Raw genomic sequence first — 27167 nt, forward strand, 5'->3', positions numbered from 1 at the left:
CTGGAAAATCAATATATGAACAAAAGCTATCTGTAAAAAAATAAATAAAAGGTCACTTATTCTTGTGTGATGGGATGTTTAAAATAAAGTGAAAGAGGAAAAGGCAGTGGCGCAGTCAGTGAAAGGCGCCTGCAGTTTGCACTGTGTGGGGATTTGCTCATTGCTTACAGGTGTAATAACATACTGCGTCTCATGCAGAGATTTTGAGTTCAAAAGATCACTGAAACAATCTCATCTCGTCCTTCATCTGTGGTCCAATTTCAAACAAAATATAGTCAATTTACAAGCAATGTACTCTTTCTACATACAACACAAACCGCTAAAATGCTCGGATACTGTAAATTAGTTGATCATTAACCAGTCGAGTAAATAAATACACTCTGAACATTAAAATTGCTGATCTGAGCCTACTGAGGTTTCATTACTTGCTTGAGTTTTTTAAATTTTAGCTTCAATTCACTAAAAATAATGCTGTAGGACAACACACTTGCCTCGTGCTATTAAGTTTTGTGCATGTGTTTTACAGTCATCTTTTTCCCCCCACAGCGTTTAACAAGCAATCTGCACTAAATCACCACTAACAAGACCCCTGGGTAACTCAATGACAATAATGCAATTCATTACGAAGGAAAACTGTTTTGTACACTGGTTAGAGTAACAAAATGAAGGCTTTGAGTGTTTAGCAATGATCTACCACTATGCCAATATGCCTATAGAAGTCAATGTCTGTTTCTGCCACTGGTTCATGAGTATAGCATCCAGACATAAATCTAGCCTAAATTCTTAAATATGCTTCCCCCTAAGGGCCTTCAAGTAGCATTTTATGTTGTCAGCTTAGGCATTTGATGTAGTTCTGACGCTAGCCTGAGGACTTCTTTCTCTTTGACAACAATACTCAGTACAACAACTGGCATGGGTTATTGTACTGGTGTAGTGAGTAGAAGTACTACACATGACCTGGAGGGTTTTTTCCCCCCAGCAAAATGTTGCTTTTGACCTTGCTTCAAGTCTTGCCTCTGTCATGTCTCAGCAGCAGCTTCCTGTTGCCCAGAGACTAGACTTTAAAACAGCTCAGTTTGTGTACATATCTCTCGTCCTGGTCTCTCTCGTCCTGACATTTTAGACTTAGAGCGTATGAACCATCTTGGGCTCTGGATCCTCAGGGAGTGGTCTCCTGCTGAGTCAGAACTAGACACGGGGATCATCATTTCCTTTATACCACTTTCTTTCTCTCTGTTTTTTCCACCATCATTTGTTAAAAGTGCTCTTTGGTATTTGGGGGACAGCAATGTATTTATCATTTATGTGGGTGTGGGTGTATGTGTATTTTGTTCTTTTATTGTTTTGTTTTCACATTTGTTTGAAAAAAGCTGTACTGTCTAAAGTACCAGACAGAAAAGGCATTAGATGCTCTTTTATGGTCAGAGTAGCAGGTTTCACTTAATCACCGCAGTTTCCATGCAACAGGCTGATGATGTCATCACGTTACCGGATGTGGTCAGCTTTCCATAGCAGCCCTGTCCACTCCTGTAATGTAATTCTATGCTGACCACTCATTTCTAGTTCAATCCTCCAGAATTCTGTTTTAAAACCAGAACACAAAATAGGAAAACAAAACTGATGTTTAAAAATGTGAGCAGAAAATGTTATTGTGTTTGAACTTGGATCAGTGAACCAATTGACTTGACTGGCCATTTCTGATGTTCAAAAGGTTACTGTCGAGTGAGTCCTAACTAGGCCAAACTGTATATATTTAGAGATCGGCTGTTTGGAAAGGGAAAGGTTCTGGAGTAAATTTACCAGCAAACAATTGTTGGAACAGGATGTCATAATTACAATCCCTGTTAAGAAATTGTCAGATAACAGAAGGTAAAACATAATCTGAACCAACAGGATGCACCCACTGAGAGGAAAAGGAACTAAACAGGCAAAAAATAGCATGCTGTTGGATATAATCTCTACTGACAACCATATGGGTTTTAATAACAACACAAAAAAACTGAAGGCACCTGGTTCCCAAATATTTCTTTCTGCATTATTAAGGAAAAATGTGAAATAAAGATAAAGATAGTTGTAGAGGCTATGCTCAGAGGATGAATACATAGCACCCTCTGGTGGTGAGGATGTCAGGTTCAAATACAAATAATCAAGCTGTTGAAGTGTAATAATAAATCGGGGGAAAATGGTACAAAACAGCAAAATAAATCTTTATTGAAAGTCAAGATATCCTCTAAATAAGAAATGCTCTTTCAGAGGTTATAGAATATTCATACAGTACAAACATAAAAACATTAGGCACATTTATGGTGATACCTCAAATAGTGCAGTAACATTATAACAGGCATTGAAGAGATGTGAGAGGACTTGGAAAGCGGAAAGAGTGTTCAATACATAATTTAATCCTTCTTCACGGAACATTTGGGGGTTTCTGCTTTCGTGAATGCAGACACAATGTAGGCTATAGAATATCTGCACTCTAAAAGCAGTATTCACACTGATTTGCCAATTTTTACTTACTTTTTGTTTGTTTTTAAAGACACATTTAACTCTCACAACTGTGCACCTTAAAGTGACTCTTAAAATTAAAGCGAGTAACAATCATAGAGTTTCATCACGTGACACAACATTTACAACACAATCTCCAATACTTAAAACTGACCCTTAATGTTCTGGACAAAATCCTTCAGGTGACCATGACATTGTAAACATTTCAAGTAGTCACAAACTGCAGCAAAATCAAAGACCTTCTCCTATTTGGTGTGCGCATACTATATAAGATTGCAAATGTGTTGTACTATAAATTAAGCAGGCATACCTAAACTTACAAAAGACACGCTCAGTTTGGCTTGATTTTGTATTTACAATTCCAATGACAACCAAGAGTAAAAGTATGTATTATGTGTGTGTGTTTATCTGTGTGAATAAAATACCATAATTGCTCAAACTAAAATGAGGGTTTACTTTAGGGCATTTTGTCAAGGCCTCGAGCTTAATTTGCCACTCTCCGTCCTGCCAGCAGAGGGAGTAGTAACAGAGAACATTGCTTTTAGTCAAGCTGATGTGGGCCGTGACTATCTACAGTATAATACATTCATGCTACTTCAAAGTTCACAAATATAATACTGAATCAGATAAACTTCCACTGACAGAGGTAAAAACAATGGACCCAAATTCTAGAGACATTCACAAGTTTACCTTGAAAGCTTTCTACCAGAGGAGGCACAGAGGGAGGGCTTTCTACCTCTGTGGGTTCAAAAATTCAGCTTGTAAGCGAACATATTTGGCCTGCATTACAATGTACACAACCACCCGCAGGCACCTTTCCCGTATATTTTTGGACACTATTATTTCTATCAAACATTTAGAGAAAAAACCCACAACTGTCACTTCAATAAAACAATAAATGTTTCATTGACAGTGGCAGTAACTTCAATAAAATATATATTTTTAAGAAATGCAACAACTGGCAAAAGAAACAACCATAACCATATTCTGCCACTAAGTTAGGCTAGTCACACAACACTTCTGTACAATATTTTAACACCTGAGGCAAAAGCTAAGCTTTGAAACAATAAGAATGTATCCAGGCAAAATGACAGCATTTGGGATGTTTATATTTGCTAAACCAAGCCCAGACCTGCTGAGCAAAAAGCTATCCCGGAACGTACTAATCTTGTAAGAAAAAAAAACATGGTAATGGTTAATCTCTATAATAGAACTTAAACTTAGACTTTTTAAGTCTACAAAATGCTTACGGGCTGCATATAATACTCTGAGGAGTGTAGTCAGGAATAGCAGCACAGTCTCCAGCAATAGTCAGGGTGTGTTCACTTGGAGCATCTTTACATTTGACAAGCACAAGGTTTCATTGTTCACAAAACTTCAACTGAAAGCAGTACTTATCTTAAAACCTTGCTAGAGAACATCAAAGTGAACACAGCCACAGTTTAGGCTTCCTGCTTACATAATACAGCATTTAGAAGCTCGTTCATTGAGCTGACACACAGTGTTAAAGCTTTATAAATCTTATTTAAATAGTTATAGTATAAATATGTGTGCGCGCGCACACACCATGATCAATCTGTCAAGTTTGTTAAAGCTCGACTACAGCAAAGCAGGTTTAGGAGATCAAAGTCGGTCAAATACTATGTTGGCTGCACAATAACTTTCTTCAAGGTTGCATCATAAACAGCAAAACTTACAGCACCATTAAAAATAAATAACATTTGATTTTGACCTTCAGGAAATAATCCTCAGTGTCTTCGAATGCCTTTGTGCTCAGACTGCGATGCCTATGGACATCACTGACAGGTGAGGTTAGGGCTGCTGAGCCAGGCCCAGATCTGGATCATCTCCTGTGGGGTCCTGGGATGAACCAGCATTAAGCTGTTGTACGCACAGGGATTTGACCTGTATTTCTCTTCAATGTTAAATGTCCTGAAGCCCTTGTGTTTTTCTGGGGCCAGCCCCAGCTTCCTGAGGCACATCCCTGTGTACACATCGTCTATGGGGTACAGAGCCACATGCTGCGACACGTTGTGCAGGCGAGCAGCTATGTCTCCAGAGTAGAGGTAGCCCCCGCCCCCAGCATAAGGTGGGTAGGTGCCCACATACATACTCTCAGGGATGAAGTATTTCACCTTTTTGTCTCTGTGAGGCCCTGCGTTTGTGATCACATCCCCTACAAACAGGTCTTTGGCCTTGGTTTCTGAAAGGTCTTTGAGGAAGTTCAAGATGCGATAGGTGTTAACAAACACATCATCATCACCTTTGAAAATGAATCGAGCCCCTGGGCAACGAGTTTGTATCCACTCCAAAAACAAAACTTCTTTAACCGTCAAGTTAAAGAATGAGTCTCTGTAGTCCCACTGGATGATGTCTTTGTGTTGCTGACTCTCATACTGTAGCATTGCCGACAGGTCAGGGTGGTGGTCCTCTGCTGTAGCGTTACCAAGCAGGAAGACAGTGACAATAGAGTGGTTACGGAGAGAGCCCGCCCGCCCCCACGACTCACGGATGGCCTGTCGCCGGTCGAAATGTGGAGCCATGGACTTAACTGCCAGTAGCAGGAATGGGGGGTCCTTACAAATGTCCTTCTGGTCCACCTTCAATGGATATGAGCGACAGCGCATGTAAATAAGGAAGTCCTTAAAGCGCTGTGGTAGCGAGTTGTAGTCCTTTACTCTAGTGGTAACCCTGAGGTCAGGCTGGCAGGGGTCAGACCCAGCAGTGGTGTCATTGAGCCAGTCTGGAAGGTCTGACACACTAGAGTTTGACAAAATGACGGGGTTGTTATGAATGTCCAGCATCTGCTGCTGCCAGTTCCAGTAAGCAGTATGAGGAACCACCTTATTCCAGAACGGTTTGGATGGGATAATAATTTTCAACTGGTTTTTATCCTGGTTGCTGTGTCGGGAGATGATGATGAAGATGAACAGGTTGACCATCATCACAGAGACCCCAACCTTTAGTTTCCTCCGCAACGCCATGATTGGACCCTGCACCTCGCACCTGAACACAGAAACAAGAAAGACTGGTTTATAAACAGAACAAACTCGATTAGCCAGTCGAATTACAAATAGTTACAGCAATGTGTTCGCTAAAAGCAGTGGATCAGATTTACTAAGCAGTTTGGAGCTTGTGGGAAGTCTTAAAATAAATGCAAAATGACTGAGTGATCTTCATTTCCTACTCCCAGAGCAGAAGAGAGAAAGTCAGATGAGGATAAAAACACACAATAGGTTTTCTTATTTGCTTCAGTGACACAAAGTTTAGTAGGGTAAGATTACATTTGGGATACTGATCATTTTGTGTCTGAAATTGAACAGAATTTGAATAAGAAAGAATGTTACATAATGACATAATTGAGTGTGGAAAATTACAGTTCAGTTCAGCATAGTTTAAAGCGAATTGCGTGGCTCCTGCCCTGTATCAGTCCTTTGTATTGTGTTACTCTTTCAGCCTCCTAGCAACACCAGCGCACTCACACTACCTCATCCGTACTCAGCACTGACTCCTGTTGATCCATCTTCTCTTTTACACTTACCCGTGACTCTGTTTCCTCACGTTATCTTGATGCTAAAGGCTGGAGGTCCTGTGAGAGCATCCCAGTCAGGATACATTAGCCTCACTTGTGGTTTTAATGGGAGATGCTGTTTTGCTCATCCGGCCCCTCCTTTCTCATCGACATTCCCTGTCTCTCTCCTTTCTTCTCAGGGATAATTACGCCTTCCTGCCCGCTATACCAACAAGGGGACTTCTGGGAAATGAGTGGGTGGGGCAGCGGGCTATCCCAAGAAAAAAGCTGAACAACATGTTGACAAGACTACAGCTTTCAGTCTGCTAATTACCCATTGGCCACTAGCATGCACTTATAGCTGCACAAACACGAGTAAATGTGTCGCTGCTGTTAAGAGGTCACCTGATGCATCAAAAATCTTAGGTAAGGTATACAGGATACAGGTTTGATTGATCAGTACAGAAAACAAACGTGTGGTGCCCTGATTACATCTTCCACTGATATGAGAAACAATGGCTGGCTATGTTTGACCACAGGTTTGCGCCTGATTTCGTTGCCATTGAGTAAACCAGCTCACCTGAGTGTATACACAGAAAACAATGGGGAAAAGAACAAACTGCCTATATTCATCCAGTTTTAAACCCCACAGTACTTTATTTTTGATTAACTATTAACTATATTACTTGATGCTTTTAGTTCATGTCACATTTAGGCATTCCAATCACTTTATCCACAATGCAGCAATGAGCTCGTTCTTCTCACCTGTGTCCTGAAGCGTTCTTTAGTCCTCTCTTCTTTTTTACCCCATAGCTATCGCTGCCTCCAATGAAAAGAAGTCTCTTCAGTGATCAGTGTGGGACGGTTTCACCTGAGAAAAAAGAAAACAGATGTGAAAACGATGCACAAAAATATGTTTTTTTCTTTTTTTGAAAGACCTGGCTTAGAAAATGAATACAAAATGCTGTTTTACTAATTGTAATAGTACCTACCGTGTGTGGGGAAAAAAAGCGATATTTAAAGTCAGTTATCAGCTATTGCAATTTATTCTCATATAGTGTAGCCCAACCTAAACTAAAGGAAATTCATTGATCCTCTTTTCAATGCAGTCTTGTTACCAAATACAGACTGTTCTCTGGGGTGTCATATCTCTCCTACACACTTTTGTGGCATGTCAAAGCCCGCTCTTCTGCGCTAAACTTCAAAAGTTAAGTTGTTACCTTGGAATTACAGAGCTCTCCAGAGAGTTTCCAGACAGTGCAGCAGCCATGTAGCCTCCACTGTCACTCTGACAGGCGCAGACCACACTCTACAACATGCAAATCAATAGAGCTCTGTGTCCTCTCTTTAAAAGCCGTATCCACCCATTTTCACACAAGCCCTCATTTAAACTCTGAGAGGTGAGAGAACATTTAGCGCTGATTAGATCAGCACAATCATTAGAGCTATGTTTATTTTATATACAGTATAAATATATATACAGTATAAATATATATACATTTTTAAAAAAAACACACAAATTAACATGGCACTGTGAGCGATACTTGGTGGGTTCAGAAAGTTTAAGACCACATTTAAGTATTTGAATTTAGTTATGCAGCAGTGTAATACTTTTGGATTAAATGAGATTTTTTTTTTAAAGTGAAAACAAAAGACGCATTCCACAGAAATAAAATTAAAGAATTGTGCTTGTTTTGAACATTAGTAAAGGTTTACATGTACATTTATATTATATTATACAAATATAATAACAAAATATACATGTTGTTACTAAATGTGACTTAACAATGCTTACCTTCCTTAAATAAACACTCAAAATGACTGTGCTTTCAAAATAAACACAATGTACACAAACCAAACATGCAAACATTTTATTACCCTGAGACCCTGACTTGGTCTAAATGAAGAAGCCAAGCAGAGAACACTTTCGGACACCGTGCTGGGAACCTTATAGAGCCGTGGTTTGAATAGTTCTAATAAATACCACCAGTCTGTGCTATTCTCTGCAGGTCTAGTCTGGCAAAAATTATAATAAATATTAGTCGATACAAGGGCCAAAACTAAATTCAACAGGTAGTGTCTGTTGATGCTGAGAAGAAGATGTCCTTTAGGCCCCAGTGAGTTTGGTTAATAATTAGTCCATAGGCTTGATGAAAGAGGTCAACAGATAACACATTACCAAGAGAAAACACACACGATATCCACAAAATGACATAAAATACTGTTTACTGCAAATGTTTAATAGAAGTAAAAATCTTTTGTCAATGTTATACTTCTTAAAAAGGTCAATAGCCGTCTTGAATAAAATATATTGGGAAAGGAATGTAATCGATACTCAGATACGCATACTCATTTATACTCAAATTAACATCTATTGATACTCATTTTGAGAAGGTTTCAGTACTGTGGTATCACCACAGGCGCAGCTGCCCCTCCTTAAAAATGCTGGCAAAGAATATATATGCCAAATTAGATCCATTAGAATGGCTCTATCAAAGGTAGTAAGACATGAAACTTGCCTTACATTCTATGAATAGTAATAATCAGTAATTTAAAGGAGATTTCTTTTACCTCTGGAGTGCTGAAATCCATAGCTTAGCACCTTTTTCGTATGTGACAATACTGCCACACACTTGAACAGTACTTTGCTGCTTTGAGTGCGAGTGTGACGGACTGATAGCAAGAAAACAGATAAGCCTGCAGTACAGAGACAAGGCATGTCTGGGATGTTTGAAAGGAGCAAAGCAAAAGCATAGCTTACTTTATAAAGCAATTATATAAAATAATAATAACACAGTCAGCCTTGGATTTCAAGTGAGAGTGATGTCATTGTCATCTTGCTGGTTTGTTTGGACATTTTCCATCAAGATAAATTGGCAAGTTGAACTGAGGTCAGATGATTATGAATGAACGCTGTTCACAGTTCCCCATAAATAGCCTTGGGTTGACATGAAGAGGTGTCTCTATCTGCCCACCAATACAGTCTGCAATATAACGGTCCACACCAAGCACAGCACTGCTCTTACATCATTTACTTCCTTAGCTTACATGGGGTTAAATATTACTGCCCCCCCTTTTTAAAGTGGCCCTAAATAACTTTGACATATGTTGCTTCATGAGCTCTTGCAATGGGATTGAAGATTCTGTCAATGACATCACCCTTGAAGAAACATAAACAACAAACCAACATGTGAGCAATCAATCAATCTGCACTATGACTGTAGTAGAATACAAAAACGGTCCGATGACTTCAGCTCAGGTCTGTGCACAATGTTTCAGAGACTTCTTTTGTCTGTAACATTTTTTTTTTTATTTGTCCGACTTCTTCATAGAGGACGCCAGGAAATCCGCACGAACTAACATCAGCAAACATGAAGGAGACGGTCAGAAACTAAAGTCGTCTTGTTGATCCCTGGTGTGCTTCGGCGTAAAGCCCGCTTTGTTTGTGGAACTTGTTGTGAACGTGCCACCTGACTCTTGTGTGCACCAGGGACAAATTGACAAAAAATAAAATCAAATAAACCACAGTTTGAAAATGGCATAGAAGGCGTAAAAAAAACTATTTGTGGCTAATGGCTTGTAGAGCTCTCATTTGTTCAGGATCTTTTAATTGTATTGGAAGTTTTAAATATCGTCACCTGGTCTGGGTCATTTCTGTTGAGGACGTTTAATCTCTCTCCTCAAAAGTCAAAAGACAGGACTCAGGAACACACAGGATGGAAACCTATTTAAACTCCAACTTCCATTCATTAAACTAATATTGTTTCTAAGGTGGGGCAGTATCTCGTTCTATTAGCATAAACAAAGCCCTGCAGCTCTTGTGTTTGGCCTGTTGTAAAGAAGAAACTAATTATGTCTCAACCCACCAAACCTGTTCATGGGAGGCATACTTTCTATTGATCTGAATTTTTGCTGATTCGAGAGAAGAGGATGGCACTCTGACTCTTTACTGCCTGGAGACAAAAAAAGGGCGTTAGGCAAATTAGTGAAGTAGGCTGCTCACGACATTTCAATAATTAATCCCCACAACTCACTCCAACAATGATGATTTCCATATATAGTTGGATGTTGAAGAGAGAAAAAAAAAAAGGGCCTATAATAACCACCCCTTCACGCACTTAAAATAGACAGGAATTTTTCATTATCAACAAATACTTGTCACTCCAGCTCCACATGGTAAAGGTCACCTCTCTATGCTTTGCGAGCCTCTCTCTGTAATCTAAACTGCAGAAGTGTAGCATGTCGCTGGGGGAGCAGACTTAATGCATTACACAAACAGTCCACAGTTAATCCTGACACATGACTCAACTGTGGATGATGAGCAATGAAATGTATGTCTAATGTATCCATGTGCTTCCTGGGATTAGTGGCATTTACATAAGGCTGTCCCGGAGGTTTGACATGCCACGCCCCTCACTGCTCACTGCTAGGTTACAACCGATGGGTGAGAAAAGCGCTTCTTTTTGGTCCACATGGTAGGAAGCGGACATTGCTGTATTACCACCCCCTGGAGGCCAGGGGCGACTCCAAAAGACACTTTGGAAACAGGATTCTTATGTAGCTTTGGATCTTGTTTGTACTGATTAAAAGCCTGGCTCCAAAGAGTTTCATTTTTTTCCAAAAATATGATCATGTGACAACGCTGGGCTATGTATCATATGTTTAACCACGCTGGTCTATGACAGGCTCTGGAGCTCTGTGGAGGCTCGTAGCCGGTTCCTTTTTGCCCTTTTAAAGGAACAGGCTTCGTAAGAGGAGGCTGAGCATGTTAATTTCACAGACCACTCGGGATCTTAACAATAAATAGGGCTGAATTGGACCCGCCGATCTCTTTTATTTACTGTAGATGTATGGTTACAACGGAGGCCAGAGGGACACATCAAACAAGGAAAGAATGAAAAACATGTTTAATAACTCCAACATAACTAAGGCTTTGACATAAGCAAATGTCGTGACAACAGACCAGATAACAGTGATTGTGATCTATAGGATGGTCGGCCGGATTTGACAGAATTTTGAGCAGAGCTGCTGAAAGTCTATAGATCGATTTCATGATGGCAGTAGCTCTAATGTAACATTTTGGCTGTGTTGAAAATGAAAATTCCTCAATCTGTCTTTTACACAGAGACTGCCAGAGTGATACTTTTCAACTCCAAAGTATAATAGAGGCATACCTAAATGTAATCATTGTGATTAAGGTGCAATGGGAGGATTTGGGTATGCAGGCAGTTTTTTGTTTACAGCTAATAGTAAGAATACAACAACAAAGACCATAACCATAACATTGCAGTTTTTCCAGTAATAAAATACATTGCTGGCCGGCGGATAGTCTTCTTTTCTCAAGTGTAGTCTAAAACAAATTGGGAAATACAAATTAAGTGAGTAGTAGAAACTTTTTTGCTCTGCAAATCGTATTCAAAATGACTACAATGAATCAATTATAATATCAAATACATTTAAAAAAAAGTGTTGCTAATCACTTTCAGCAGAAATGTATGGGAAGGGATTGATTTCTAACAGTACTGCAAACCAATAAATAACAAACAATAACAAAGACACTGAGTCTCTGAAACTTTGTTTTGTTGATTGGCCCTTTTGCAAATTGGATAATTTTACTTCACATTTACCTCCTATCACGAGGTCCTCTGGTGTGTACTGGGTAATGCTCCTGTTTCGTATTTGTTGTCCGTGCAGACACTTCACTGCCCTAGACTGACAGATGATAATAACTGAAAATATAATTTGCATTTTACTTAAAGGTTTCAATCTGTATATGTTAAACAGGAAGAACCAAAAGAGGTTCTTCCTGTTCCGGAGGGACAGGAAGAACCTGTTCCCCATGAATAGATATGTCTGAGACATTACAGTGGCAATCCTCAGTGTAGCCTGTATATGCTCACACTGATCCTTATTTATCAAACTTGCGCACAGTGGAATCGGAGCATATGTGAGGTCTACAAAAAATCACCGTCTGTTTCGGCATTTATCAATCTGAACGGGTGCGCTCAAATCCTACACCAAGGCAGGAGGTGGTGGTGTACACAATACACCAATTTTAACTAAACACTCAGACTACGTCTGACAACACAACACATGGAGCAGCAGAGTAGAGCGGCTCGTCTTGTGACCAGAGGGTCGGCAGTTCGAATCCCGCAGGTGCACACTGTCGTTGTGCCCTTGGGCAAGACACTTCACCCACCTTGCCTCCAGTGTCTGTGTACATTGGTGTGTGAATGAGAGTGTGAATGGGTGACTGGGTCCTTGCTGTAAAGTGCCTAAAGCAGGTAGAAAGGCGCTGTATAAATGTGACCATTTACCATTTAACATCAAGAGAAGACACCAGGTTAATCAGGCGATGTAGCACATTAAAGAGGACATGGTCTGTGGCTATTTGTGGACACAAAGTTAGACATATTGTGCATTGGCACTCTTAATGGCGCTCTATATTTTGGATGTGCTATTATTAAGAGAAAAAGTCCCTGAGAGCAAACAAAGACACTTGGAGTTTGTCCTTTTTCCACTTTCTCTCCGACAATCTGCAGTGTTGTGTGAACGCACGAGTGGTTTCATTGTGCCAAAGTTCAGACACGGGCTTAGAGCACTTCAGCACTAGAGGTGCAACTGAATTCAAAGTCTCTGAACATGTAGAATGAAATGCGTTTGTGAGCTATTCAACATTCGTGTTGCAAGTGTCACACAGGAAGAACTGACACTGAAAGACAGATATCTAAAAATTGATGTGCAGTCTCTGGGCCAAGCGGAATTGCGGTAACTGCAGTATTTTGATTCATATGATAAGATATTAATGGTGAAGGAAATGTGAGTGTGACATATATCTTCAATGTGTGCCTCAAATCCAAAAGTTAGATCAAGATCCAGTGTGTGTCCTTTCTCTTGGGTGGGGCCACACACCCATTGCTAAATTAAATTAAAAGCCTTGATCACGTTTAAAAAGTGAATATTGAAATATTGAAATCACCAACAATTAAAAAGGTCTCCATTATGGCCGCTGCCATGAAATCTGAAAAATCCTGAATGAAGTCTTTATTATTATTATTAAACTTTGGGTTTTGGGAAAGCAGCGCGCATGCAACTGCAATGCTCATGTGGATTTTAAAAACTTGTGGAGTGGCAGCATTTGTAAGTAGCAACTGACTATCATAAAACAAGTAGCATTTCTTGTTAAACAAGTAGCATTATGACAGCAATTGTAAAATATAGCATAACGCTGCACCGTGCACACTGTTGGCGCGTTTTTTTATGCGAAACCCTAACAAACAGCATTATTCATTGCAGGTCAAAATGGTTTCACTGCGTAGTGTAGACTGAACCTTCTGTGAGAGCAGATTACTTTACGAACACTCATGGCTAGTTTTATGATAAGGAGATCAGGCAAACAGCCAGGCGAAGGCGGCGTTGTTCATTCAGGCCAACTTTCTCATGCAGGCCACTTCAGGTTGTGGCTGCAGGCTTTTTAAATTCTTAATGAAGGCTTCCTGGTTGATATAAATGTTGGCCAATTTATACTTAATGGCTTTTAACTGACACAGACCTAATGGGAAGAGCCCAGATTTAGCAGCAGCTGCACCAGCCCCAGGTCTCGCAGTCTCCTATTTAGGCTGACCTAAAAATGAGAAGTAAGCCATTCGAAGTCATGGAAAAAGGGTGGCAGGGCTGCACAATTAAACACCAGAATTAGATTTGTGTTTAAAAATCAAGAAAGATGACTTTATACAAACTACATGAATCCCTTTAAATCAGAACAATTATAATATACATCATAAATCTGACTGGAGATGGGTCCTTTTATGGTTTCAGGGAAGTTATATCCTAAAAATTACGGAAGCTTATTGGGACCATTAGCTTTAATTGCAAATCGGATTCATTTTGAAGCCAGCAGCCTTAGAGCACAGCAGTTATAAACGACATTGCCACTAATAAAAGTGATGAGGAAGTTGTTATCTTTTAACAGAAGTGATTATTTACATTTTGTTGGTAAAAGGTCAACTCATAAGCTCAAAGAATGTTATTCCCATCTGACTCCATATTGGCTGAACGGTACCATTTCAACAAGATCATGTGTAACGTAGTACTGGTATTTCGGTATATTTGATCTCATGCGACATTAGAACACATAAATAAGGGGTGGTCAAAGAACATATACGGTGGGAGGAAAAACTATGTGAACCCTTAGGAGTTTCTCCTGTGAACGTTTGCATGTTATTTGACGTGAAGAAGGAAGACATCCCACAAAACCTGAAAAGCGTGCCCGACCGAGAGAGTACCAAGAAATAGGAAAAAGGTTCCGGGTGTCTTGGCCCTTCATGAGACAATAAAAATATGACAACATGTATTTGTTTGGGTGGTATTAGTTTAAGCAGTTTCTCATTCTTGCGACTTTAATAAAGGTCAGACCACATTTTATGACCAATTTAGGCAGAAAAAAATGTGTTAGAAATTCCAAAGGGTTCCCATTTTTTCTCCCACTGTATGATGCCCATGGAAATAACATGACAAAGAAGAAGATTATTAAAACTTCAAAGCTTCAATATCTTGTAGAACAGACTGATTACATCCAACGGCCCCAAGTATTTACAATAGCATAATAGCGCAGAGACTTGCAAACTCCAAACATCCTGTTCATATCTAAATGTAAGAAAAGGGGAATTTGCACTGGGTTTATTTGATCACGAGATGCATCGTCATGGAGGGCAGGAAACGGACACATCAATTAGCCACGTCTGACACCATGGCCATTTCTAACAAGAAGCAGCAAATCTATAATGGAAAAATACAACTGGATTTATGAGGTGGGTCCATTTGCAGAGTGAATGTGCATTAGGTTTAAAGGCCATTTTCAAAAGACGGATTTAAACAGAAGGCAGTCTAGAATCTCCCTGGTGCAAGGCTGTGTTATATTATGCTATATTTCTGAGCTTTTCTTATCTTTTTTTCCAACCATGTTCTGTTATTACCTGCACCAAAAAACATACCTGGAACCAGTACCCTTTCAAGTCTCCTCCTAAAGAGCTCAATACACTTGTTCCCACCTGCTGATGTCACGATGTGATGTTTTTATAGGTCAAAATCTTCCAGTAATTTTGGCGCTCAAACTGCAGCCACTACAAAGCTTCCTGCTGTTGCTTTTAGCCTATATTAAATAAAAAGCTGAACAGAGGAACAAAAGTTGATCAATCAAAAAGTATGGGGGAAAACACACGAGATTTGCTGCATTACTCATATGGTCCACTCTGCCTTTGTTGATGGGAAAAAGTGGCTTGGAGATTTCTCTGTCTAAACATAGACGCACACTCCATGCTCTTCTACAGAGCATCAGTGGAAAATGTAACTCATGTGATGCCCAACATTTTATCTCGCATAGGATTGGGGATTGGTTAGCGTGGACACAAACTAACGTAGGAAGGGCAGAGAGACAGATAGCTGTGGACAGGTTCAAAGTAAACTTCGTATACTCAGACTAAACAACACCCGAACTAAAATCGCTATTTGTCAACTTTAAAGCATTTAAGCAAAGTTGATCACACGTGTAAACCACTATGACAAACCTTCCCCCCCTCCCTCTCGGAAATGGCCAACAAGAAAGAGAACCAGGATGTCAACATTTACGCGGATGCTTTTTTGAGTAAATAAACTTTTAGAGAGCGGTTCGTAAAAGAGAGATGGATCTTCCTATGCGAACAAAGTGGTTCGGCTACTGTCGTCTCTCACCTTTTCACGCTCTTCTTGGCTGCTATTTCCCCTCCGTGAGATGTACGTTAGTTCGTTAAATCCATAAGTCCCCCCCAAGCTAAACGGAGTGTGTTTTCGTCCAGGGGCTGCTTTGACTCGCTCCTTCAGCTCAGCCCTCCTGCGCTGCCGCCGCCGCCGTGAAGTGACGCGCAGCTTTGGTCTGAGCGGCGTAGGAGGGGCTATGACTGTGCTTTCAAATGAGCGCCTCTTATGGCAGGTTCAGCGAGACAGCAATGAACTTCAGCTAATAACTCCTACCCCCCGCCTTAACCGAGCACATTTTCTCCAGTTCAGCTTTATCCAAATCTAAAAGATTCTCAACTGGAGCTTACAGAGTAGCGCCTCATTAGAAAGACTCACAAAACTGATGTAACTTTTGTGTCGCTGTGTTTTTTGTCACACTTTTTTAAGCATTATTGTCATGTTTTAGTCTCTTTTTTGACACGTTTTTGTGTCTTTTTTGTCATGTTTTTGTGTCTTTTTTGTCATGTTTTAGTCTCTTTTTGTCATGTTTTAGTCTCTTTTTGTCATGTTTTAGTCTCTTTTTGTCATGTTTTTATCTCTTTTTTGTCATGTTTTTGTCTCTTTGTCTCTTTTTTGTCATGTTTTTATCTCTTTTTTGTCATGTTTTTGTCTCTTTGTCTCTTTTGTCATGTTTTTATCTCTTTTTTGTCATGTTTTTATCTCTGTTTTGTCATGTTTTAGTCTCTTTTTGTCATGTTTTTGTCTATTTTTGGTCTCTGTTTTGTCTCTTTTTTGTCATCTGTTTTGTCTCTTTTTTGTCATCTTTTTTGTCTCTGTTTTGTCTCTTTCTGATCATGTTTTGTCATGTTTTTATGTGGAAGATTTTCGTCGCATTGCTTTTTTGATGCTTTTTTGTCATTGAGTTATTGTTGCTTTTCTGGCATGTTTTTGTCCCTTTTTAGATCTTTCTAGTTTTTGTCATTATTTTGCCACTTTGTTGAAGAAGCTTTTAGATCTGGGTAAAACCAAACTGGAGAAAATGCACTTGGTTAAGGCGGGGGTTAAGAGGTTAAGATCTATCCATGCAAAAAGGTGAGGATCTTCCAATCAGCTGGTGGTTCTGGATCAGGATCAGGATCCAAAAGTGGGATTCATTTGGATCATTTGAATCATTCATTTAATGAACTAGATCTGCATGGACTCATGACTATATGATTACAAGCTGTTTGTACAAAAGACATGGAGAATTGAAAGGATGTCCTCACAGCAGATGGTAGATGAGATGGTGAAAGTGTGGCGGTGCATGATGGGTGTGGGGTGTCCCGAGAGCAGGGGCCACAGTTGACAGCTGAATAAAGGTGTTCAACCGTATGGTAAACTACCTCTTGTTCTGGTGTTTAATTAATAATAGACCTACTGGAGGTTTCAGGATTTTAATGAACATCGAGAACAGCATATTGACCAGAACATATTAAGCAAAAAGAGATCTAGCTCTTTTTTTAATTACCCAATGACAAATGATGAAGAATGACTACTTTGTTAGTTTATAATAGGTTCTCAATATGACATTGTTCTAATGAGCATCATTAGTTTGTGGAGCACTTACCGCCTCATACATCATGTCTTCCATTACTGTCATATTATCATACTGTATGAGATCATATGCTTTGCAGCCTTGCGGGGGTTAAGGGTAATTGCTTGGTGTTCTTCCGGGCTCTTGCCAATCACAGAGCAGTTATGGCTGAAGCGGGACCTGTTCCAGCCCGTAGCACTAACAGGAGGAGGATAGGATGTCGTCGGAGGAGGAGGCGCGGGTGTGAAAGGACGAACCGGCAGCCAGGACTCAGGTGTCCTTCAGCTGGCCTCCTGGAGTCTCAGGTGGTCATTCAAGCGTTGTTCACTGTGTTTGTAATCACCCAAGGATGTCTCCTGTGGCCTGTGTACACCAGCACTGAGAGCCCCTCCTGCCACCCAGCTGCCTGTGGATCAGGTTTAATTAAAGAGGAACCACCATTAGGTTCAGAGGTGGTGGACAGATTAGAAACAAGAAGCAGTCAATCAGACTATGATAGAACAAAGTTTATTTACTTTGACAATAATCTGTCTCGATAACAGGCTACTTCCTCCATGAAGATTCTTTGCTGATTGTTGTTGCTAATCTGCTTTGCTGCTGTGTTTGGATATGGTTTGAAATAATAAAGTCAATCAGGCATGACATAACAGGATTACTTGTAGCGTTTAAAAAAAGAAAAAAAGAAATGTTGCTTTTTGTGTGTGTGTTTTGAGGTTTTGAAATAGGAGAACTTGTCAAAAAATCTTTTGTGCAATAGTTTTGTGTGTGTGTGTGTGTGGTTCATATAAAAGGAGAAATAAACTGCTATATAAAGTGCTATTTAAATAAAGGTTAGTAGGCTACTTATTTGCAATACAATACACATTGTTTTGCACTTAACTCGTGTATTTATATCATGAAGAGTCAAGCATGCATCTGAAACTGATCAGAATCAGAATTGGATTTATTGCCATTGTTTGAGAACAGGTTCACACTCGTGCAACATAAAACATACATAACACAGAATAACACTGTATTCTACAGAATAGACACTGGGGTTATTCCAGTTCAAGGTGAGTCACAGTTAGGGTGATCAGGATGAATGAATGCTTGAATTAGCCAATGACCGTCTCTGTGGCTTCCTCTTTGTTTTGGGGAAATGTGGGCTGCTTAGAGTAAAAGAGAAGAGAGATCACAAGTAACTGTATCTAAGAAGTGTCATTAATGTCGCTAAACCTGTGAGGCATCTGCACATTATTTCAATTTTTTGTTTAGTTTAGATGGTGTAATATTGTTTGAACTGGTGGCAATGATTGTTTTGCTGCTTTTAGTTAACTTGCCACACCTTGTCTCCGGAATAAGCATGTTGGAATAAGCAGTGGGCCATACGTGAACACTCATACGTGAATAAAGAATATGTAACCGAAACTTGCGTTGAAATGTGTGAATTATGTCATAGGTGATAGATGTCAGGCTATTTCCGAAGCCCATAGCCCTGCGTTCATTTTCACAGGTTTGAAGAAGCAATTTGAACCATGAAAAACACATCAGACAACATTCCACCAGAGATGTCCCTCTAGCAGGACGATACCGCAACAAAGCAGTGCAAAATGGCTCCAAGGCTCAGGAAATTCCAGAGACATCTCCACCAGCAACTCATTGTTCTTCAAAGTCACTGTGAAGGAGACAGAGATTCACATAAATGTTTATAATACCTCCTGACATGACAAATATTCTGCAAAAGAGGCTGGATGGAGTGAGTGCTGCTCTCGACTCTATATAAGCCAACACTGAACAATATGGAGAACAACAACAGTGACAGTATGGGGTTGAAAAATAAACACTTGTTATGTGTTACGTTTGGATTAGAATTGAACCTTACTCTGAATCTTCATAATTATGTTTTTTTTTCCCTTTTTTGTTTTGTGTTGAGTGTAATTGTAGCCCATGTTCTTCCGCCTGGGAAACACTTAACATTATATTAACACGTTACTTTTTAGTGATCATTAAGTCCTGCAAATAAACTTGGCCTGCCATTTGTGATTTGTTTTTGAGCAACAATAACGTCTTTGTAGCCCTGGAGATCCTGGCAGCGATGTCCTTGTGCCGTGTGACATTGGGTCCCGAGTGTTGCTTGTTGGCTCCCGTGGCACAGACCCGGCCTCTATAGTGCACTTTGATTGGAGCAGTGAGATCAGACAGCGCGCCGACTCATCATCACTAGTTCAAATACTGCCATGAAGATGTCAGCGATTTGCCGGTACAAGAAGGACAAGTGGGGCACAGGAAGTTGATCTCAAGAGTTTAGTTTGGCGGAAGTCAAGGTACCATATCTTGATCTTAAAACACAGAAGGAGCTTCATGAAAGTCTCCCTGTGCCGTACACCGAAATGTGGGCTGGCGTTTTGAGTGCGGAAGATGGAAACGGACATAGATGTAAGATAACTGAAACAACACACCTCTTTATATGCTTTTGAAGAGTATTTAACATTACATATTAGAGTTAGAATCTCTTCTTTAATTATAGACATAAACCCAGTCACAAAATTGAAACAGAAAGAAAGTTTATTTGGCATTGGAGTCCGGATTTCCTGCAATGATTTACTTGTATCGCAAAAAACGCATGTATGTTGGCATGTGCTTTAACAAAGAGAAGTTAAGACTTTTTGGAGTTTAGCAAAATGAACTAAAGAGAACCGTGAAGGTCAGTGCATTGAATCAGAGTCTCCAGGTGGGCATTGCTGTGAGCAGATTATTACCCAAAGTCAACATATAATACCAAACTTGTGCAGAAAGTATGTTCCTCAAGAACATTAAACAGTTAATCATTAGCACCAGACAGCTTTGAGGTCTGCTTTTGAGGTCAGGATTATTTGAAGTATGTTTTTATGGTCAGTAAGAATTCCAGTATTTCTCAGCGAAAAATGTCTTTCCAAATACTGATATCATGTGCAATGTTTTACTCATGGGAGTCATGAGACACGACTTCTCATGATCCGGGTGTCGAAATAGCACCACGCGTTTGTGTTGTCTTTGACGCACTGCACACATCCTCTTTCTCCAACCGCAGGAGTGACTTCCGAGTGAAGACTGAGTTGCTGAGCTACTACAGACATCCGTACAGAAGACACGCTGCTGAATACAAAATAGGATGACGTTATTTGAGTCAAATCCATCATCTGTGTAAATGGACCGTGACTTGACTTTTCCATGAGAAATCATTCTCTACTTAGCCACCTTATTGAATTCACTTTGGAAATGGAGATGGCTGTGAATAAAATGGTTTGGGGATGGTCTTGTTACCAGATGGGCCAAGAGTTAGGACAAAGTGATCTGTCACAGATGGATGAATAGCATCTATACTCAATGCTTCGACTTTCTGACTCTCTGGTCTGCATTGAATAAAAGACATTAAAAAAAAGCAGTTTGTTTACTGTTTTAATTGACATTTTACAGCCCTCCCTATGTTTTCCATCTATTCATGTTTGTGCATATATAGAGAGATGTTTGTGTCTGGAAAGGCATCTGGCCTTCAAGGCGGCATGCCATCGCAACCTCAGAAAGAAATTATTGAAAGTAAATACCCATTCACAACTCTTTACAGAACCTTCTGACAGCGAGTACTTACTGTTTCCGATGAAGTCATCCTTTGAGGGTTAGCAGACGGTAACTGTGTCAGTGCTATCAAGTAACGACTCATTCAATTCATTCCTATGTGGTCGCGCTGTATGTACTTTCTCAGCCTTATCTGATGATAAACATGCTCTTCTAACCACCACTTGCATCCATATCATGTTTCACATTTTCTTTCAGCCATGAATCATAAAAGCTTTTGATAGTGAATTTTCAAGCAAGCCAACAAAAGAAGTTAATGGCAGCCTCAACACAAATACTGGAATTTCCAGAAACTCCAACCAGTGAATGTCAAAGCATTGATGACAGCCACCGAAAGACTCTTTAACTGCACATGATGACTGCCATCAGCGCTATTGCTGGAATGAGCTGCTTAGAAGGAAGTATTCTACTGGCACCAATAATTGGTCATATGAAGAGTGTGCACTTGATGTCATAACATTCTGATCATTCCGCAGTGAGTGACTGAGTGAGTGGCGATGTTGAGTGCTGAAATTGGATTTGATTTTGAAACTCAAAACAACAAGGGTTGTGTAAGCCCTGAGGATTGTTGAACATTTTCTGCTTTACAGATAAAGGCAACTATTTAAAGGGATATTTCAGGATTTTTGACATATGGCCTCATCCAGAGTGTTGTAGATTTCTGGAGATTATTATTATTTTTATTCATGCAGAGTTTATTAGTGCTAGGCTAGTGCGAGGCTAGTGCATGTCTATGATAACTGTAGCCTGCATTAAAAACTGTCTGACCCAAGCACAGCGCACCTGAGGTAAATCACTAAAAACACCAGACTACCAATATAAATGTTTGTGTTGACGGAATAATTTTTGAAATATTATCATTTTGCACTTATATTTGAGCAGCATCAGCTTCCTGGTTGTAAGCTACACAGCAGCGGAGTGATCTGCTAGGTTACCAGATCTACAGTAGTTTGTTTACCTGCGGCAGCATTACTACACGTGGAATTCACATAGGAGCTTTCTACAAATCAGATATGGCAACATTTGGAGGCAAACTATGCAAGTTGCTTAGGGCCCCCGCAGTCGCATCTCACATCTTATAGTAACTCTGGTTCTCTGAACGTGCACAGTCTAAAACAAATTGGGCAACTCACAGGCTAATTCTCAGTGGTCAGACAGAAATAACTGTCAGGTGCAGGTAGTAGTCGTCCTAAATCCCAGTCTCACAGTGGCTTAGTGGTTAGTGGTTCTCATACAGGGGGCCGGGCCTGAATTGAGGTCATCATGCTCCACTTCTGATCTGCACTACTGCTCAGTGGAACTGTTTTTGACCGCAAATGTGTTCGCTCTTCGTCGAATAACCATGGGATGCGTACGGGCCCCCGCATGGATTTTTTGAAGGGCCAACACCGACTCTGTTTGGAGGACTACCCAATGATTTTGAAGAGGTTTTTGATGCAGTCTACTAGTTATCATAGACATGCACTAGCCTAGCACCACTAAAGTCTCCAAATATAAGGACTGCATGAATAAAAAATAAAAAAAATCTCCAGAAATCAACAACACTCCCCAGATAGCAAGCCGATGTGGCCCACATCAGGCAAAGATGTGGCACTTGTGGCATTGGTGTGGCCCGCGGGAAACAGATGTAAACCAGAAGTGGGCCATGTAAAACAAAACAACACATGGCCCATTAATGGAATAACGTTTATGGGCCACTTATGGCAAAGACATGGCACGTGTGGCCTCAATATCTCCAGATAAACCAGCAGTTAACCAAATGTGGCCCACATGCAAATGACCAACTATGGCCCATTAATGAAAACACATATATGGGCCACTTATGACAAAGACTTGGCAGTTCCAGGATAGTTTAAACCGGAATAACCAGAGGCAAACCAAATATGGCCCATATACAAAATATCAAAAATGGCAAAACATCTGTGGGCCAATGGTGGCAAACAGTGGGCCATGTCTGGACCACCTTTGAATAATCTGGTTTACTACTGGCTAAGAGTTGGGCCTGTTCTGGGTTCATTGTGGGCCAGTTGTGGTAACCGGATATGGACCACGTTATAGCCGATAATCCACGCGGTATGTGAGCCAAACGTGAGCCAAAAGTGAGATATGTAGGCCAGACGTGGGCCAAAAAATGTGTCCACGTGTGGTACTCCACTGGGCCAAATGACGACCACATGTGTACCATCAGTGGGCCATGTCTGGACCACCTTTGAATAATCTGGTTTACTACTGGCTAAGAGTCGGACCTGTTCTGGGTTTATTGTGGGCCAGATGTGGTAACCGGATGTGGACCACGTTATGGCCGATAATCCACGCGGTATGTGGGCCAAATCAACGTGTCTGATGTGGGCCACATCTGGGCCATACCAATTTTGCTATCTGGGTCTGGACAACTATGTCAAAAATCCTGAAATATCACTTCAAGGGAAGATGCATTTTATTAAGTGAGGTCAGTATTTTGGAGAGTAATTCACGGGTTTTTTTTTTTAACCATTAAATTCCTTTTCCAATATTGCATGATATGATTTCAGATACAGCATACAATAGTCAACATAAAAAAAGATCATTTGTGTTTCATAAAACCAGCGTATATTCCGGGTCTGCATATTCCATGGTTCAGAAATAGGAACATGGGTGCGTGCTTTTGTGGTTGTCTATGGAACTCTGTCACTCGGGACATGGCAGGTTTCACCCCCCCCTGCCCCTGAGACACAGTGAACACACAGCGGCACCTCCCCAGGCATCAGTATACCTCATTTCCACTGTCACCACGGCACAGAGCCCAAAATGCAAAGCTCTTTTGTATGACACTACAATAGTTTCACTTTTTACAAAGCTGAAAAGTTTTAAGAGATATCTGTAAAGGTTACCAGTTGCTACGAACATTGTTTTGCAATACTGTTTACACAAAATATTACACAAGGCTCACGTTCACATATATTTGACCTTTGAAACATATGCACATTTGGAGCCTCCTAACTTTAAACAAACGATACCTTATTGTAAAAGTATGTCAAATGGGTGGGATCCTTGTGCTTAAAGTCCCATCCTTTATCACCTTTTGTTTGTCAGTCAATGTGCAATGTAAATATCTAAGGGGCTAGTACCAGTCTTACCAGTTTGTTTGACCTAAACACCTCTCTTTTGAAACCAACACAGCCTATTGTTGGGAAAATGCATGTTTCATTTAGTGATATAATTGTAGCTAATTGTATTTTGATGGTGACAACTGCAGACCCTGATGCATATTTGTCACTGGGGTGAACGGTCTGCCAAACAAACAAAGGATTATTAGAAAACAACAGACCCTGGAAAGGAAAAGTGAGAGCTCGGGGAACATGGAGCCAAAAAAATCTGCCTGGATATAAAAAGCCCACAGTGAGAAGAATGCAGAACTCTGATACCACTTGTCCTATGGGTGACCTCTGGAAACTATATCTGCCCGGTGCAATCAGAAATGTGAGACCTACTGTACCTGCATAACTGCGAGAGGTCCTGCATACTTTTAGGCTAAGTGATGACTGAGTGGAAGACAGGCTAATGCTAAACTATAGCTCCCTGTGCACTGCAGTAAAAGACTCTGCAAATGTATCCTGCTACTGACATGTCTGGGCGGCTGCATTTAGTCTGGTATGCCGCTGGCAATGGGCTCCCACAGAATAACCCCGTGGATAGCTCGCACACTTCAGGTTCATGTTCAAGACCCTTCAGCCAATTAAGTAAAAATGTCAAAACGGAACAGGTTTCTGTGTACATAATTTAAAAAATATATGAAGAAAGTATAACGTGTGCTCCTTTACTCTCAGTGTCCGCCCCATCAACTTATTTGGTTGTGTTGCCGGATTTTCCCCAGAAGCCCTTTTTGAAACAACAGGTCACTTATCATTATTATAACAACAAAACATGAACTTGCAGAAGTGTATAAATTACATTTGTTCATGAAAATTGAACAAATTGAACTTCCCAAAGTGACAACAAACCGGTTGCTGTTCGGAGTGGTCTGAGGAAAGACGGTTGGTTAGTTTGTCAGTTGCTATTTCCCCGTAAAAGAGGAACAAAAGCGGTTCTGATTTTCTGAAACTGTAAAACCAACCGCTTGCTGCAAAAGACCGCAAAGCTAAAGAGAAGTAATTCAGATTTCACCATTAGATCAAAGCATGTGTGATTGTACTATCGCTGTGACGTTAACAAAATGAAAATCAATACGCCTGTTACAGAACACTAAACTATAACAGTGGACTTCTGAGACAAGGAACTAGGCCTGGCAGGTCCACTGTGTGCTCAGATGAATATGTTTGTAGGCAGCGTATTGTCCACACTGGAGGAATTGGAGGAAGAGATGAGAGAAGCTTCTGGAGCAACATCAAGGTCGCTTTGTTGACAGGCCCAAAACACACCAAAGCGCACCAATGCAGCAGCCACAGTGAAGGATTTGTACACAATATGCACCCTTTCAATTCCCTTTTGGTCCAATTGTTAGTGTGTTCTGAAATGGGGATATGTTCATAAACCATATATTCAAAAGTACAGGGACACTTTTTTCAATAGGTTTCAAGCTCTTAAAGTTGTGAATCCCTGAATGATCTTTGAAAATGACCTGACTATTTCTGTGTACTGTCATGGGTAGGAAACATATTTAATATTCTTGCTTGGTTAGTGTTAGAATGGGAAACTGTAAGCTTGGGGCGACAGTGGCTTGGTGGCAGAGCACGTGTCCATGTGTCCAAAAGTCAGAATTGAATCCCAAACTGGTGTCACTGTGTCCTTGGCAAGACACTCAATCCACCTTGCCAGCCCACCGAATAAAGATAATCCTAATAAAAATAAAAAAAAAAGCTCTGACAGAGGTACTTTTGTCAGTTCATTAACTTACATTCAAAACAATGACACACATTTTACACTGTGGCTCCCCGGTGCCACACAACAAGCTGCTTTCCGGGTAATCTGCTCAAGAGTTCCTGTAAGCTCTCAGCCAGGAATTTTTACATTAATAAACGGGAACCATTCAGCTTGTGCATGTAAATGATTTATTGTCATACCGGTAAGTGATTTTTTTAATTTGAATAAAGCAAATGATACTGTATGTTTGGCTGAAGCACATAGCCACATGGGGTTGAAAAGCCAAGATGGAAAATGTGAAAAGCAAAAGTTTTCCAAAGAAGGACGTGACCTCATATAAACAGAAGCTGCACAGAGGAAAGCAAAAAAACTTTGAAAATGGGCACACAAAAAAACACAGAGAGAAAGGACACAAATACTATGATAGAAGTGTTTTTGAAATTCACTGATGCCTTAAAGGGCTGGGAACTGGGGGTAGAAATATCCCAAACAGACTGAGTCACCGGTGAAATGAACATGTTTAAACAGAAAGACCCCTATTTCTCCAGAATATACAGTATTATTTTTATACACTGGTTTGGTGAAGCCATAATATAGGCAGTATTGAACTATAAAACTATGAAACTTCCGCATTCCTGGTTCTTATGATTTTAATAATGATTCACAATGACGTACAGTATACACGCACACACACATGCACACACCAAGAATTATCAGTATGCAAAACTGTTATGCAATATAGACATGTTGAGTTTCAATGTTCCTCTAAACCACATGTATTTTGCACATGTTTTTGGGTGGAAGCAACATTTAACTGAGGTTTATATTTAGACTAGCAATTAACCTCCCATTCAAAGCCTTGATTGTGTGAGAGCAGTGGTTTGGAGGAGCTAATGAGCGGGGCCTGGTGACTGAGTACCAGGCACAAACACAAACATGTTGTGAAGTACTAGCTGCTGTGAAGTGGGGGGGTTAGCCACTTATAAAGCCTCTCCACCCACAAGAGCTCCACCAAATTTTACGTCCACCCCGCCTTCAACTGCCAAAAGTTTCATTGTGAAATGAATGGAGACAGAGAATCAGTGGCCGGGGGATTTCCCAACCTCAACTGTTTGATCTGCTGCGTCTCAGAAATAGTAGGGTCTCAACTCATTTGACTATGTGTGAAAAAGACTGGTATTTGGTTTTAGGCTGTATAGGAAAAAATGAATAAAGAGTCAAACAAAGGCTCTAAAATTTGTCTTTGATTATTTTAAAACTGTCAGAATAGCCAGTGTATGTGTTGTGTTTGGTGAAATAGTCCACAGTAACATCTGCCCTGATTTGAATTTACTGTTATACCGTAGGCTACTCTTTATTGTCCTGTTATTGCCTATTTCCCATTGGCTGTCAAACTCACGTGATGCCTGGACCAGCAAAGGCAAATGAATA

General features: G+C 40.3%; 2 protein-coding genes across 2 annotated transcripts in view; one reads left to right on the plus strand and one right to left on the minus strand.

The window, feature by feature from the left end:
• Positions 1–27167, plus strand: part of wipf1b (WAS/WASL interacting protein family, member 1b) — a 170815-nt gene that overhangs the window by 6422 nt on the left and 137226 nt on the right. The window lies entirely within an intron of this gene.
• Positions 3258–15886, minus strand: b3gnt2b (UDP-GlcNAc:betaGal beta-1,3-N-acetylglucosaminyltransferase 2b). Its single transcript, XM_079560298.1, has 3 exons — positions 15746–15886; positions 6782–6887; positions 3258–5511 (listed from the first exon to the last, which is right to left on the minus strand). Exon 3 carries the CDS (start codon positions 5487–5489, stop codon positions 4302–4304), a length of 1188 nt encoding a protein of 395 aa, XP_079416424.1. The 5' UTR covers positions 5490–5511; positions 6782–6887; positions 15746–15886; the 3' UTR covers positions 3258–4301.

Source organism: Gobius niger (genome assembly GCF_951799975.1).
Source record: "Gobius niger genome assembly, chromosome: 7".
In the NCBI taxonomy this organism is placed as follows: Eukaryota; Metazoa; Chordata; class Actinopteri; order Gobiiformes; family Gobiidae; genus Gobius; species Gobius niger.

Coding starts and splice junctions, on each gene's coding strand:
- b3gnt2b (XM_079560298.1), bottom strand. CDS start 5,489: ATGGCGTTGCGGAGGAAACTAAAGGTTGGGGTCTCTGTGATGATGGTC.